This window comes from Miniopterus schreibersii (genome assembly GCF_964146895.1).
Source record: "Miniopterus schreibersii genome assembly, chromosome: 1".
NCBI lineage: Eukaryota > Metazoa > Chordata > Mammalia > Chiroptera > Miniopteridae > Miniopterus > Miniopterus schreibersii.
Genome location: NC_138101.1, coordinates 135,511,960 through 135,528,287, shown reverse-complemented (window position 1 = coordinate 135,528,287; position 16,328 = coordinate 135,511,960). Strand labels below are relative to the sequence as shown.

At 41.6% G+C, this 16,328-nt stretch overlaps 1 protein-coding gene across 1 annotated transcript in view; it reads left to right on the top strand.

The window, feature by feature from the left end:
* Positions 1–233: 233 nt before the first annotated feature.
* RPGRIP1 (RPGR interacting protein 1) overlaps positions 234–16,328 on the top strand; it is a gene marked incomplete at its 3' end in the record, with an annotated part of 31,947 nt that continues 15,852 nt past the window's right edge. The window contains exons 1-13 of the mRNA XM_081142553.1: positions 234–241; positions 717–790; positions 2,546–2,691; positions 4,736–4,896; positions 5,350–5,493; positions 5,955–6,105; positions 8,393–8,842; positions 8,997–9,148; positions 9,587–9,929; positions 11,193–11,377; positions 11,682–11,885; positions 12,616–12,754; positions 14,290–14,390. Of these exons, the coding sequence (XP_080998679.1) occupies positions 2,547–2,691; positions 4,736–4,896; positions 5,350–5,493; positions 5,955–6,105; positions 8,393–8,842; positions 8,997–9,148; positions 9,587–9,929; positions 11,193–11,377; positions 11,682–11,885; positions 12,616–12,754; positions 14,290–14,390 (2,175 nt within the window). The 5' untranslated portion in view covers positions 234–241; positions 717–790; position 2,546. The remainder of the gene's footprint in view (positions 242–716; positions 791–2,545; positions 2,692–4,735; positions 4,897–5,349; positions 5,494–5,954; positions 6,106–8,392; positions 8,843–8,996; positions 9,149–9,586; positions 9,930–11,192; positions 11,378–11,681; positions 11,886–12,615; positions 12,755–14,289; positions 14,391–16,328) is intronic.

Below are 16,328 nucleotides of genomic sequence, written 5' to 3'. Positions count from 1 at the left end.
ACATCCACTAGGGAGCGCTAGGGTGGCTGGTATCTTGAGGGTGCTCCTGGTGAGCGGTGTGACCATTCCCAGAGCAACTTCCCTTTCGCCCCAGAATCAGGGGATCCTGAGCGCAGCCCATGATGCCCTCCTCAGCCAAGTGAACGAGCTGAGGGCAGAGCTGAAGGAGGAGAGCAAGAAGGCCGTGAGTTTGAAGAGCCAGCTGGAAGATGTGTCCATTCTGCAGATAACACTGAAGGAGGTAAATTGTAATGATTGAAAGATACCATTAACTGTAAGTTACGTTCTAATTTTAGAGATGTTAAAAAGTGTATCTTAGCAACACTATGGATATTTCATTTTTTCAAATGAGAAACATGAGGCTCCAAGTGGTTAAATAATTTGCTCAAGATTATACTATTAGAGGAAAAACTGGGATTTAGACTTATGTCTGTTCTCCAAAGTCTTTGCTCTTTTATAGTGTTCTGCTGCTTCCCTAACAGTAGAAACTCAGACACCATGATAATTTGCTTCAGAGCATCTTCATTAATTCCAAGAAAAGCTTCTATTCTACCTTTAATTGGTTCAAGTCTTTCTAGTTGAGTGGCCCCTCAGAGACATGGGAGATGAATGTAGAAAACCTCCCACCCAAGCTCCACCCTGCAACAGAAAAGGGAAATCTGTGTAAGGTAGTAGATTTAAAAATTTTATCTCAGTCACTCTACCATCATTCTTAGTTTCAGGAAAGAGTTGAAGATTTGGAAAAAGAACGAAAATTGCTGAATGACAATTATGACAAACTCTTAGAAAAGTGAGTACCAAGTTTGGGTCCCAGAGCATTGTTTTTATAAAAGATGATTATGGAAATGTGCCTCCCCAATTTTAAAAATAATACATAGTGTTGATGAGAATGTGGGGAAACTGGCACTCAATACTGTTAGTGAGAATATAAATCGATACAGTCTTTTTGGAAGGGAATTTGACGCTATGTATAAAAATGTTAAACCTTTGTATATCTTTTGTGCCAGCAATTCCATTTTTTGGAATCAAAATGAAAAAAAATCTTACTATATATATGCAAAGACATAGTATAATAAGAATATTACTGCATTGTTAATAATAGTAAAAAATAACTAACACCACCCAAATTTTCTTTGATAGGGATTGACTAAATAATTTTGCATTCCCACAGTAAAATACGATGAAGCTATTAAAAATGAGGTATACCTGTATGCCTATTATTAAAAGAAAAATCAAGTTTCAAAAGAATATATTAACTCTGACCTAAAAGGATTGGAGTAGGGCAAAGAGGCACCTTCATTTTTATTCTACATACTTCCACATTATTTTAATTTTTCACAGCACACATATATTCATGTATTAACTTTGAAATTAAAAATACCGAGAATTTTTGCCTGGCTGGCATGGCTCTGTGGTTGAGCATCAACCTGTGAGACCTATGACCCAGGAGATCGCAGTTCAATTCCTGGTCAGGGCACATGCCCGGGTTGCGGGCTCGATCCCGAGAAGGGGGCATGCAGGAGGCAGCTGATCAATGACTCTCTCATCATTGATGTTTCTCTCTCTTTCTCTCCCTCTCCCTTCCTCTCTCTGAAATCAGTAAAGACATATTTTTTTAAAAATACCCAGAATTTTTTTAAAAATGAAATGTGCCTCTGACTTAGTGAAGAACAGCAGAGGGGAGATTGGGGAAGTTGTAGGGGGGCATTCTAGGAACAACTGATGCTTTTCAACTCAGGGAAATGAAGTAGTGTCCACTTCAAGACTCCCTGTTACAGACACTACTGGCCTCTTTCCTTCATCATTATCTTCTTGGAGCATCATCTGATGAACGGTCAGGAAGTGCCAAGAACTCTTACTATTAGCCTAAGCAAGTTGCTTTTAGACTACATTTATTAAAATGATAAACAGGAGAAAAAAGACATAAGCAGAAATAATAGTTTATTAACATCACTCCACTTGTGTAAACAATCAAGGGCTGCCCACATGTGTTTTACATTCAAAATGGGTCTGCCTGACAGCAAGATCCAATGGTGCTTGCAGGGTACAGCCACTGAAAAACTGAAACTATTAGCTCCTGCCTTTCAGTGTAGTCACTGACAATCTAGTTCAAAGGCAAGTTTTCTCTAAACTAGCCATTGGTGATGTAGGTAGAGGAATGGAGTAAGCAAAAGAGGAATATTTCATTCCTCATTTCTAATCCAGTAGGCCTGAGAATGTCTTGGTACACAGTTTCCTTACTAAAGAAAGCCATCATGCTGGGGAAGTTCTTTGAGAAATAGGTGTGACTTGGATTGTTTGCTCAGTGGGCTATTTGAGACCTAAACGGAAGTGATGCTAAAGAACTCAATAGGACCCAAAGTTCCAAGGCAGTTGGTAAATGACAGTTACAGATAAAGCAGGGGCAGAAAAAAACATGTAGGGGAATGAATGATGAACTAGGCCCAGGAGATGCTGAAACTGTGTAATAAAGTCATTTTATCAAACACCTTCGAGTATCCATCTGACAAGCCCCCCCTCCCTCCTTTCTTCTTCCCGTGTTCAGCATGCTGGACAGTAGTAATCCACCTCACTGGAGCAATGAGCTTGTAGGAGAACAGCTCCAGCAGAAAGTCTCTCAGTTGCAGGATCAGCTGGATGCTGAGCTGGAGGAGAAGAGAGAAGTCTTACTTCAGCTGTCCAGAATGACAGGTAGGTGCGATCTTGAAGAGCTGTCTCAAATGAGGCATCCTCTCCATCTGGTTAGGGAGAAGAGAATTTGGGCCAGCATTTCTCCAGCCCCTCACTTGGTCATAGGTAACCAGAATAACACTGGCAGTGAGATAAAATTTACAATCCAGAAAGCATAACACCTGCCTCATACTTACACTTTTTTCTACATAATGACTTTCCATTTGAGAGGATGCCAGTTCCTTTTTTAAAATATGTTTTTATTGATTTCAGAGGAAGGGAGAGGGAGGGAGAGAGAGACAGAAGCATCAATGATGAGAGTCATTGATCAGCTGCCTCCTGCATGCCCCCTGCTGGGGATCGAGCTGCAACCCGGGAATATGCCTTGACCGAGAATTGAACCGTGATCTCCTGGTTCATAGGTCGGCGCTCAACCACTGAGTCACACCAGCCAGGCAATTCTTTATTGTGTTTTTAAACATTCACTTTATTTATTGAAAGTATTGAAAATAAGTTTCTCTGCCTTTTATTCTTATTAATCATTTTAGAGGTGATGGAGAGCCCTTTTTTAAACATTTGATACCTGAAATTGAGAAGCAAATTACTGCTCTTGGTTACCATTACTATTTCCCCTATCCTAACTCTTGGATCACAGTAGATAGTTATCCCAAAGGTTTTTAGGGGCTCACTACGCCGAGAGCAGCATATTCTGTGTTTCCTGGCTGAGGAGGCAATTGGCAGGCAGGGTGGCAGCCCAGCAGCCTGTCCTTTTGGCTGAGTTGTTTCAGTTGCTTACTTGGTATAAGCTGCATTGGAGGCCACATGTCAAAATATTAGAGCCAAATAAATAAAGCTGATTAATCCCCAAGACTCACATGGAAAAGAGCCTCTTGATCCATACTGGACTTCCTGAGCACAGATTTTAACTTTGTTGTGTTAAGCCACAGAGATGTAGCACATATTTGTTACTGCAGCACACCTATGTTAGTGTATACTGACTAATCATTAGACAATATCCTAAGAGTGAAACAAATATAAAGTTTGAAAAAAAGACCCAAAGATTTAAAAATACTATAAAAAGACCTTTGCCTCACTTCTTTTTGCTGCCTAGACTTTGATATTTAGACTTATCAAACTTCTGTTTCATCATACTTTAGTATATTCACATAGGAGAGTGAAAGAAAAGAAATATGACATCAAGAAAAATAGAGGCAGTTGTGGGGATGCAAAGTACAGCATAGGAAATACTATAACCAGTAATATTGTAATAACTATATATGGTGCTAGTTGGGTCCTAGAAATATCAGGGGGAACACTTTGTAAAGTATATGTTTGTCTAAACACTATGCTGTACACCTGAAACTAATACAAAGTAATATTAAATGTAAACTGTAATTGAAAAAAATAAAAAATAATTGAAATAACTTAAAAAAGAAAAATAGAGGCAGGAACCATAAAAGGATTAAGCTAGGAGCACATGTCGAGGACCTTGTAGTACGTATGAAGTACAAGTGAAGGCTTGTAATGACCTTAGAGTAACCTAATCTAGCCCCCTGTTTAATGAATGATAATAGAATGATCACACTAAACACTGCTCGCCTTCCTTCCCTAAAACACACCCCTCCACACACACACACAGATGCCCAGATGCCCACCCTCGCTCCTTATTAGGGTGGGTGTGGAGTGGGTGCCACAGAGAATCAGTAGATGGAAGTCAGAGTGGAGTTGGAGAGAGGCTGTTAAGATGCTCGTTGGATGGTGCTGTCAAAAAAGTGGGGACTGTCCCAGTCAGTGAGGTGGCTCTGTTAGGTTCCTTGCTGTTATTCTCCCTTCCACTTGGCAGTCCTGCAGGTATTTTTGTTTTGTTTTTGGAGTCTGAAGGTCAACTCAGTTTACTGGGCCAATAAGCTAGAACTCCTTTGTAGAAATAAGAGAGAATTGCATCTCCAAGGGCAAATTAATAAAATGAATTAAACATTACTGGGAAAATTTGATTTATACTTGGTCCATCTTTAACCAGGGTTACTAACAAAAGTTTCAACTTTTCTGATTACTTTTCCCCCAGCTCAAAACAAGGATCTGAAGCTTGAAGTCACCAACCTGCTTCAGAAACATAAGCAGGAAGTAGAGCTCCTCCAAAATAAAGACACAAGTTCCCAATCTCCTGACAGGCAAGCCGAACCAGACACGCACCCAGCTCTATTCCAAGAGCCCGCTCAGACAGAGGTATGTGCATCTTTAGTCAAGCAAGCCCCCTCTAAAAAATGTCCCTAGAAAGGATGAAGGGATTACGACACTAACTGAGTAATATTTTTTCCTGATTGAGGACAGTATTGGAAGCATATGAGAAGACTGAGAATAGAGATAGCTCCATGAGCTCCACACATTTCCCCCCCTACCCTTTACAGTTCAAAAAACTTAAAATCTTTCTCAGATGAGGGCTTGGGATGGTCTGCTGAAGAGCAAACAGCCATTAGAGGCTGAATAACCTTCTCACTGCTGCTACTGAGCCTGAGCAACTAGGAGAGAGAGCACTTGTGAATTTGCACAAGTCCTCTCGTACATTTTGGAATAGATTCTGCTGCTGCTATTTTACTATTACCAACAACCGCTTTATGGAGAATAGCTTTTACTGTATTATATTTATACTCCCTTCTACCTATGCTTTTCCCTCGATAGGTCTGTGAACCAAAAAACCAAGAAGAAAAGATACTGTCCCAGATGTTAAGTGAGTTGCAAGTATCGCATGCAGAGACCATCCTGGAACTAGAAAAGACCAGAGACATGCTTATTCTGCAGCGCAAAATCAACCTGTGTTATCAGGTGCAAGAAAAGAGGGAACAGGAAGGGGAGAGATAAAAATAGGCTCATGGGAACCACTTACTGGGAATGAAGCAAGACCTGAGCTTCCAGGGCTGATGCGAGGTGATATGCTGTCCTGTGCAAACGCAGAAAGTGCTATCCTTTGAAAAGCTTGAGGACTCACACAGGCCCCCCGGCACCTTGGCGACAGAAGCCGCTGAAGGGGCCAGCTAATGAAAATGGCAGGTGTGAACCTTGTGGGTTTCAATTTCGCCATTCCCAGGAAAATCCTACCCTGTGGCACTAACAGCACTACTGGTCCTGGAGGGGTCTGTGAGGAATCCAAGTTTTTTTCTAGTGGACGCGTTGGCCCCGCTAAGGAGATAGTGGAGCCTCCTTTACCCAGCAACCACCAGCTTGTATTTAGGTTCTTTAGTCCCGGGCCACTGAGATAGAAAAGTTGAGACCTTATTTTATTTCAGGAGGAGCTGGATGCAATGATGACCAAAACCAATAACGAGAATAAAGATCACAAAGAAAAAATGGAGAGGCTAAATAAACTCCTAGACCTCAAGAACAATCGTATCAAGCAGCTGGAAGGTATATTGAGAAGCCGTGGCCTTCCACTATCCGGCAAGTCTTAGTATTTTGTTTTCATCCCGGGACCCGTCGCACGGCTACTGTCTGTGCTGCTCTGTGCGCCCGCCTAGGGGCCACTTCTCATGTCCTTGGCGCGTGGCTTACCCCTCCTGTTCTTTATCCTGCCGTCTTCGTTTTAATATGTGGCTAGCGGCTTCTTTTGCTCCACCACGTCAGCGTCTTTCTCTGATTTCCCTGGAGAGTTCCCACAGGGCCCCGCAACTGCTGAATCTATCTTGAGAACGGGAGCAGATCACCGCAGGCCCTCGGGGTGGCGTAAACACTCCCTGGCTCAGGATTGTGACCTCAACCCGGGCCTGCTCAGCAGGTTTTGCGAGATAAGAGAACGTCCTCACTTATCTCTCATCATCCTTTTATGTGATTTCTCTCTAAAAGTCTCTAAATTCTTTGTTGTAGTTTGAGGATGTCAGCACAACAGGGCAGCTGGCTGGACACTTTGCAAATTTCATAATGTGGTATTTCCTATATTTAGTACAATCACTACCAAATCACTAGAATCTGGCCTCAGCCTTGCGTGTCAAGAATACTGGCTGTGCTGTTACATTCGGTGGTGAGAGACCCGACTTACACCGAGCAAAATTCATCAAAGACTGATATTCAAGCCAGAATGTTCATTTGTTATTTTTGTGATATGGCTGTTTCATTGATGCCATGAGAATATTTGAAACCACTGTTCAGGGCAGCCCTGTCTCTGGAAAGCACAGTCGGTAAGCAGGACACTTAGCTCTGAACTAGAGGGAAAGGAGGTGGGACTTTCTGGAGCATGATTATCAGGCCGGGGTGAGTCTGTTAAAAGGTTACTGCTACATAACAAAGGAAATCCCCCTGTGCAGTGAAATTCTCCTGTGTTTCATTCAGATTCAGGGTTTTCTCCCTGGACAGTGCAGGACAAATACTTTTATCTCCTTCTAAAGATTCATTTGCTTTAACTTAATAGTTCTTTCATTACTGGTAAGGCTATATTTACCAGTTATTTACCAGTTATTCGCATTATTGTATATTTACCAGTTATTCGCATTATTTCTTTTGAGAATTGCTTGTTTCTGGTCTTAATCATTTCTTCATAGTATTTTACTCATTTGTAGAATTTTTTTGTATGCTAAGATTGTTAACCTTGTGTCATGTAATGCAAAATTTTAAATTTGTTTTGAGTTTTATCTATCCTATCATTTAAGAAACCCATGTCAATCTCTGTATTCCACTTATTTGGGGCAGGAAGAAGTTCTAATGTAACCAAAATATTTTTATTCTACTACTTTAACTCTTTAAATAGGACCTTCACCATCAACACACTGGAGACTCAAATACTCCCTGATATCAAAGTTTCCGAGTGGGAGGTAATGCACAGGTTTGGTAGACTGTCTTACATTTCTTTGCATTCCATTGCCAATATTTTCAACCTCTCTCCAAAAAGTGTTCTCGTCCACTTTTCAAGTCATTATTCTTTAACTTAAAGTGGATTTTTATTTTTTTGCCTTCTTATGATGAAATAAATTTTTGTTTTTAATCCTCACCTGAGGATATTTTTTCTGTTGCTTTTCAGAGAGAGTGGAAAGGAAGGAGGGAGAGAGAGAGAAAGAGAAAGATCAATGTGAGAGAAACACATCGACTGGTTGCTTCTTGCACGTGCCCCTGTCGGGGCCAGGGATTGAGCCTATAACTGAGGCATGTGCCCTTGGCCGGAATCGAACCCGGGACCCTTCAGTCTGCAGGCCAACATTAAATGCTGAGGCAAACTGGCCAGGGAGAAATTCAGTTATAACAAAATGAAGATTCTTGTGACTGATCTGGCTGGAGAAGGGGAATCATTGCTTGGTGGGGCCCAATGTGACGTAATAGACACCATGACTATAACTTGCTATTCTTTCCCTGGCCAATATCCCAACTTTTGGAAATATTCACATTTTCCGTTTCTAGCAATTCTCTGATGGAATTACCAATAATTCACAAGACCTTGTTATAAGCCAAAACATCATTCGTAGAAGAAATTGTGCCTCCAGTGTTTTCCTGAGCTTAGCGTTTACTTTCCAATCACTCATTTTGAACCTAATCTCTAAAGGAGACATTGGATTATTTAGCTGTCAGAATTCAAAGCTCCTGGTTGCCATTCTGCTGCTTTTCCTTGTGAATCACATGGTTTCTTGAAATAATCACAACTTGGACTTCCACCATGATTTCTCTTCTCCTCTGTCCACCTTCCTTTGTTCTAAGAAAGGGCTCCCTATTCTTTAATGGATGGGCAGTTTTCTTTCCCCTCTAGAACAGCTCAAAGACGTGGCTTATGGTACCCGACAGATGTCATGTCTGAAAACACTGCCAGCCCACAGAGATGATGGTAAAGTGGACACTTCTCTGCTGCATCAGAGTGAGAATTTGTTTGAGCTGCACATCCACCGGGCCTTCCTGACACCTGCCGCTCTGGCTCAGGCTGAAGACACTCAACCTACCACTTTCTGCACCTATTCCTTCTATGATTTTGAAACCCACTGTACCCCGCTAGCTGGGGGGCCGCAGCCGCTCTATGACTTCACCTCCCAGTATGTGGTAGAGACAGATTCCCTTTTCTTGCACTACCTTCAAGGGGCTTCAGCCCGGCTTGATCTTCACCAGGCTCTAGCCAGTGACCACCACACCCTTGCAGCTGGATGGATTTCCTTTGACAGGGTGCTGGAGACTGTAGAGAGAGTCCATGGCTCTGCCACACTTACTGGTAAGTGCTGTTGGCTTCCCACAGCTCCTGGGACTAATGCAGAATTCCCAAAGTCTATATTTGCTCTTCTGGTGCTTTCCCATTTCCTCTGCCTTTATTCCTGATCTTCATGCTATCTGTATCCTCCATGCCTTTCATACTTTCTGCTACCCAGGAGCTGGCGGAGAGGACTTTGGGGTGCTTGAATACTGGATGAGGCTGCACTTCCCCATAAGACCCAGCCTACAGGCAAGCAATAAACGAAAGAAAACCCAGGCCTACATGTCAACCAATGTGCCTGGGGCCTGGAGAGCCCAGGAGGATGAGGTGAGAAACAGGATGTGTCCGTGCATCTCAAAGGAGCCTCACCAAGCAGCTCATGAGAGCAGCTCATTCTCCCATTCTCACATCGAATGTGAATGGAAGAGAAAAACTGTCACACCACAACTAGTTCAGATTTTTCCCTTGGTCAAGCCTGAATTTGAAATGAAACCATGCCCTTGGAGCTAGCTACCTCTCCCTGCTGTGAACCAAATAGCTTCTCTGTTCCATTCTCTAAGCTAGGCCTGAGTGCCAGCATGGCCCTCAGATAACCATCTGCCAGTGCCGGTTTGCAGGCAGGTGAAAGTCATAAGGCTTCTCTGTGACCTAGTTAGGATGAGACAGTTCTCTAGGTCATAGCTCTTGCACATCAAGGGTGCTAGGCTTCACCTACAACTCTCTCAGGTTGCCCTTTTCCTCCATCCAAGACCAACATCTCTCCAGTCCAGATCAGAGACTTGGAAGCATCAGAACGAGCTGCGGGTGGAAATCACCAGATGCTGTGGCCTCCAGAGTCGATGGCTGGGGACCCAACCCAGTCCGTACGTCATGTATCGCTTTTTCACCTTTCCTGACCACGACACTGCCATCATTCCAGCCAGCAACAATCCCTACTTTAGAGACCAGGCTCGATTTCCAGTGCTTGTGACTTCTGACCTGCATCAATATCTGAGACGGGAGGTCCAGTCTATATACGTTTTTGATGATGAAGACTCAGAGCCTGGCTCGTACCTTGGCAAAGTCCAAGTGCCCTTGCTGCCTCTTGCGCAAAACAAATCCATTAAAGGTGGGAGTTCAAGTTACTGCATCTTTATGGTCTGCCCAGTTTGTGTCCCCATCCTAATTCTACTTTTCTTTGATTACTTGCTTGGAACAGTCTCTCTTAAAACCTGCTGAAAGGATTTTAGAATATTGTCAAGAGCCACGAAGCAGACTTAGAATCTCACTAATGACACGGAAACACTGGCTCCATCTGCTTCTTTTCAACAACTAAAACGAGATTCCCAAGTGGGCAGACCCACCAACCTGAAGTCATACCTCTTTCTATGAACTGTTTCCAGTTCTGTAGTGCTTCCCAGTATTTGCCTTTACTTACGGCCTATTGTTTCTCAGCACCTGTTTCTTAGATATCAGGTTATAAACTGTGTCCTAACACTCCCCCTTAATTCTCTTACTTCCTTTAAACATTAGACATAAATTAACAAGATTTCCATGCCATACCACGACGAAGGGACATTTCTTGAAAATTTCCTGCCCCAATATGGAGCTTAACTTCATAGTACCTTACTTTACTTTCATACTCAAGGTTGTGGGGTGCACCTAGGACGGGTGAACTCTCTGGAAGGGTGAGGCAGGGGTACCCATGCTCTCATTAGGAAGTGGTAAGGGTACAGCCAGTATACCAACCATGTTTAACAAGCATCTGAATGTTCCAAGAAGTGTATGAGGCCTGCTCCTCCCAATACCACTAGTGCTTTAAAAAAAGTAAGTAAATAAGACTGACGCTAATGCTCACAAGTCATCCTTTGCCAAAGAGGAGAGACAATGTGAGTCATCTGTTAAATTAGTCAGCATTGCAAGTCAGAAGTGTGGTGTTTGGGAGAAGCCATTTTGCTTATGTTTTCTTGGCTTTTATTATTTTAGAAATAGGGACCACTTGAATGTAGATAATGGTTTTCTTGGTATGCCTAAGGCACAGCAAGCATTTGGTAACAGCAATAATAATGCGATCTTGTTTTTTGACTGGGAGACTGATGACAAGCAAGCTATTCCTCGCCATACATCCTTTGACCATCCCTTCCTGAAACCTGGAGCTACGCACCTTCCCCTACAAATATTTTGAGGGAATATTAGAAGTAAATATTCTATGGAAATATAAATATCCAAGAGCATGCTATGTTCCTTCTGAGTGTATCATCATCATGATTATTTGATTAATGTTACAGAATATGGTAAAATTTTAAAATGGGGGGAATAGACAAGGTGCTGATAAATGCTCACTTGCCTGTTTCATCTGATCGGATCTTATTAATGTCTGTGTGTCTTTCAGGTGATTTTAACCTCACTGACCCTGAGGGGAAACCCAATGGATCCGTTCAGATACAATTGGATTGGAAGTCTTGCTATCTACCTCCAGAGAGCTCCCTGAAACCAGAAGCTCAGACTGAGGAGAATGATGCCAACGACAATTTAGAGATCTCATCTGATGAGGAAAAGGCTTCCTTTCCTCCCCAGGTAGCAGACGTCCACCAATCCTATGGAGCATATTTGAAGAAAACAGTACTAAAATTGGAAGGGAAAAGTTCCTTTCGTGGATGTCATGTGTTCTGCAGACTTAGTCAGCACCCCTCATAGTGCTATGAGGCTTTTTCATGGAGCCTAACTCTGGGTTTTATTGCGGGGAGAAGAGAGAGATGGCATCCCTCAGCTCTATGGCAGGAGAGAAACAAAGTCTAATGTCAGCCTACAAATTCCTTTCCTGAGAATCACGGCTGTTAAACTATCACCTTACAAGGCTTTCTCTGATCCTTTTGTTCAGGACCAAGTGGCATCTGCTGAGATTCCCATTGAAGCTGACCTGTATCCAACTAAGAGGAAACCTCCTCAGATGGGAGAAAGAAAGGAAAGGGAGCACCAGGTTGCAAGCTATTCAAGAAGAAAACATGGCAAAAGAATAGGCATCCAAGGAAAGAACAGAATGGAGTATCTTAGTCGTAACATCTTAAGTGGAATTACTCTACAGGTAAGGCCTTAGAAACCCTGGAGAACTAACAGGTTGGTTGTAGCATCCCCCAAATACATTATTCTCAGGGGAAAACACAGAAGCAGACACACAAGATAGGCAATAATCGTGGCTTTTTGTAGCTACTATGTGTTTTCACAAACACAAGTAATTTAATAAATCTCTGGACTGTTCATTTCAATGTAATTTAATTCAACAGATTGTGTAATCTGGAATTTATGCTTAGAACTTTAGTACTACAGTTTTAACCAGTCCACCTCAACTGTAATCACAATAAATTAAAGAATAAATTTTGCCCTGGCTGGTGTGCTCAGTTGGTTGGGCATTGTCCCGTGCACCGAAAGGTTTAATTCCCGGTCAGGGGCATGGATCAGTGTCACTCTCACATCAATGTTTCTCTATCTCTCTCTCCCTCTGTCTCTCTAAAAATCAATTTAAAAAATATATATTTTTAAAAAGAATAAGTACTTGTTGAACACTTACTATGTGCTTAATACTGCCTTTTCTTCCTAGGAAACTGAGTTAAAGTTACTATGTAGCACCTAAAAATATGTATATATGAGATTATAAATATGTATTATATGATTACACAATTATATGTTACACTATGTTATAATAATTTATATTGTATTAGTTACATATATTAATGTGTAATTTTATGTGATTATTAATTTTATTAAATAATTATATAATATCATATGTAATTTCATTTGTTGTGTATATTCTCTAGCAGGTGAACTACACTGAATGGAAGTTCTCAGGGCTTAACATCTCCATAGATGATGATTTAAAAGATCAGCAAAAGGAAGAGGAAATGAAATCATCCCCTTCAGCACTGATACAAAACGAAGCCCTCCATCCTGTAAATGGTATTGTCTTTTTAAAATCTGATTTTCCTATTAATCATTGAATTATTTTATCAAGACAGTTACTTTCTTCCTTCATTTTCATTGACAAACTTTTCTTTCTTTCTTTTTTTTTTTTTAAATATATCTTTATTGATTTCAGAGAGAGGAAAGGAGAGGGAGAGAGAGAGATAGAAACATCAATGATGAGAGAGCCATTGATCGAGCCCGCAACCCGGGCATGTGCCCTGACCGGGAATCGAACCCTGATCGCCTGGATCCTAGGTCGACGCTCAACCGCTGAGCCACACCCGGCCGGGCCATTGACAAACTTTTCGTGTGAAGTTAGAACCGAAGGACCGAGGCTCAGTTTTACGTTACAGTGTGCTGGTTTTTTTAAATAACCTTTCCCAACTTGGGCTATTTGGGAGAATAAAGAAGAACACACTCCACAGTGAGCTATATCACTAAACATATAGTTCACTGCTATTTTGTGGCCTACATACATTACATAGAAAATAGAAAAAGAAAAAAAGTTAAGCATGTAGTTTACAACCCAGCAATTCTCCTCTTAAGTATCTACGCAAGAGAAAGCACTTCTCCACACGAAGACTTGTTCACAAATACTCATAACAGTTATTCATCATTTAGGATAAGGAAAGTTTTGTTTTGTTTTAAATATATCTTTATTGATTTCAGAGAGAGGAAGGGAGAGGGGGAGAGAGAAAAACATCAATGATGAGAGTCATTGATCGGCTGCCTCCTGCACGCCTCCTACTGGGGATCGAGGCCGCAACCTGGGCACGTGGCCTGACCAGGAATCAAACTGACAATTCCTGGGTCCTAGGTCCGGCGACGCTCAACCGCCAAGCCACGCCCGCCAGGCAGGAAAGTTTTAATAAGAAACAAAATGCACTAATCATAAAGAAAAACATTGATAAAGCTGACTGCCTTATAAGTAAGAACTGTGTTAAGTAAGAGGTTAAATAGGCAATCTACAAGAGTGGAAAAGACATTTGTAACACATGTAACCATCAAAGGACTCAAGTTCAGAAAATACACAGAACTCCTACAAATCAATAAGAAAAAAACAAAGAACCGAATAGGAAAATGAGCGAAAGATTTGAATGGCACTCTAAAAAGAGGAAATTCAAATGTCCAATAAAATGTGTCAAGGTCACATTGCGCAGAAAGCATGTGGGATGGGAGATATTGTTTGAGGCTGTCTTTGGAAAATGCAATCTTCCACACCCTGATTGCTCTGTTTTTTCTTGGCTTGGTCATTTTCTCCAGCTCCTACCAAAGGATGAACGAACTAATTTCCTCCCTTCCTTCTTTCCTTTTTTCCCCATTTTTTCAAGTGAACCCTATATGTTTGGCAAGCTTCAGAGTAAGGGAACCTTTGTAAAAGAAGATTTGATTCTTAATTAACTCAGCCAAAATCGAAACTCAGCCAGAACTAGTGACCAGACAGTAGATTGAGGATATAGGCACTGGGTCTTTTCTTGGGCTAGACAGGGTGCTCTGAGACAATTCTGTGACTCCAGCATCTTCTTTAGCAGATGAAGAACCCCACGAACAAGCTTCTGAAGTCAGTGAAGCACAAACTACAGACAGTGACGACATAGTGACACCCGTATCTCAGAAATGTCCTAAGGCAGTAAGTACACTGGGGTGATTATTGAGTGTGTGACAATATTGTAAATAATGACAGTTAGTGTGCTTAATGACCATGTATGTGAAGTTCAAATCTAGTTTTAATGAACCTGGTGGGAAATTCAAGTTATTTAGTTAAATATCCATCGGGAATGAATAGAACTCTGTTGATGGTGAAAGGACCATTTTCTCGATGTGGTGTAAACAAGGACTTGCTTCAGCACTTCTCTCCTGTTTGGATGCCTTGCCTGCCTTCGCTGTGTCCTGCGATTCATCCCCAGCCTGGGTGATGCCCCTTTCTTTAACTCCCCCTAAAGAGAGCAGGTTTCCCTGGGGAGGTGGAAGCTGGACAAGAGGAAGGGATTCTTCCTGGGAGGGCCCCGAGGGATCATTCAGTTTCTGAAGTTTTCCACCCAACCTTTAAAACCTGTCATTACAATTGTTTATTAAACATTTCAGTTTCAAATCTCTTTTGGAACTAATTCAGGACACACACACAAATATATGAATAAATATCCACAGGTATATTCGACAATCGTTGTATTAGAATCTTGTGGGTCATAAATGAGGTAGAAAACAATCACTCTCTCAAGGCACTGGAATGCTCCCTGGCATGTTTGTAGGTACTTGGTAAATATTTGTTGAATGAATGACTGAATGAAAGATTAAAATTGAATTGAGGACTGTGAACTTCATTAGAAACAGTAAAGTATAGGTGACCTAGAATCAAGTGGGTAGATCATGTGATATAAACTGTAAGGTTTGGAAGAATCCAGAAGAGGGAAATTTTGTAGAGATCAGAAAACTCTTACTCGAAAGTCAGAACCTGTCCTGAGGATTTGCGGGAAACTGAAGGATACTGGAGTGGGGAGCAGCAGCTCAAAAGCGGTACTTAAACAAGTAAACATGGCGAGTAGTTAAGTTTATCGTTGATTGAACTTTTACCTGTCATATCTTTTTTAGATATTATGTAATTAATGTCTGAGAAATGTTTAGAAGACACATCAGAGCCACTGAATGTTAGAGCTAGACAGTAACACCTTAGAGATCATAAAGGCCAAAGCGATTAACTGATGTGTCCAAGTTTATAGAGCTCGTTAGTGAAGGAGCTGGAGGCCCAGTGAAGGTTGCTAAGCCACGCCACCTCGGATCAACCCCAAAGCAGCCAGCTGGGCAGCAAATTTTTGAACTATGAGGTAGACAGATTGCATTAAAAATATTTCTCTAAATTAAAGGCTGCTGAATAAAATCTCCTTTTAGAAAGTCTTTGTGTACCCAAAAATGTTACTTGAGGAACTACATATGAAAACTGAGCCTACTTAGCAAAAAGATAGTGTTATTATTATCAAATTAAACTTAAAATACAGACATATATGTACTCAATCATGACTGTATTTCAAAACAGCTAGGTATAAAAGATTGAAGGAGTTGAAGGCCCAGGTACAATACTTGAGCTCTGTCCCTCTTCTGACTGGGGTCAGCCCGGGAAATAGAGGAGGCAAAGAGCGTGGCGTTGAAGAGCATGGAGATTTGGTTCAGGCCGCAGTGGTTCAGATCTGGCTCCGCTCCTTACAATCTATGCAGTGTTGGCGGAGTTATTTAACCTCTATTAGGCTTTGTTCCCTCATCTGTAAAGCACTAATATTAAGTATGCCTACCTGATAGTGATGAGGTAAGATTTAAAGAAGGTAATGTGTGTGGTAAGAGTTCAGTACAATGCCTGAGGCAAATTAAGCACTAAATGATAGTGATGATGATGATGATGATGATGGCAATAGTCTATCCTCTCTGAAATTTTCTAGTCCTCAAGGTCAAGCTTTTATAATCTGGTGGTCACCCTCACAGAGCAGGACTAGGCCCAAGGGGAGGGGATTGAAACGGGGGTGTCATTTCTCTTCCGCCTGCCAGGTTAATTCGATAGGTTGAACAGTTCAACTTTAAA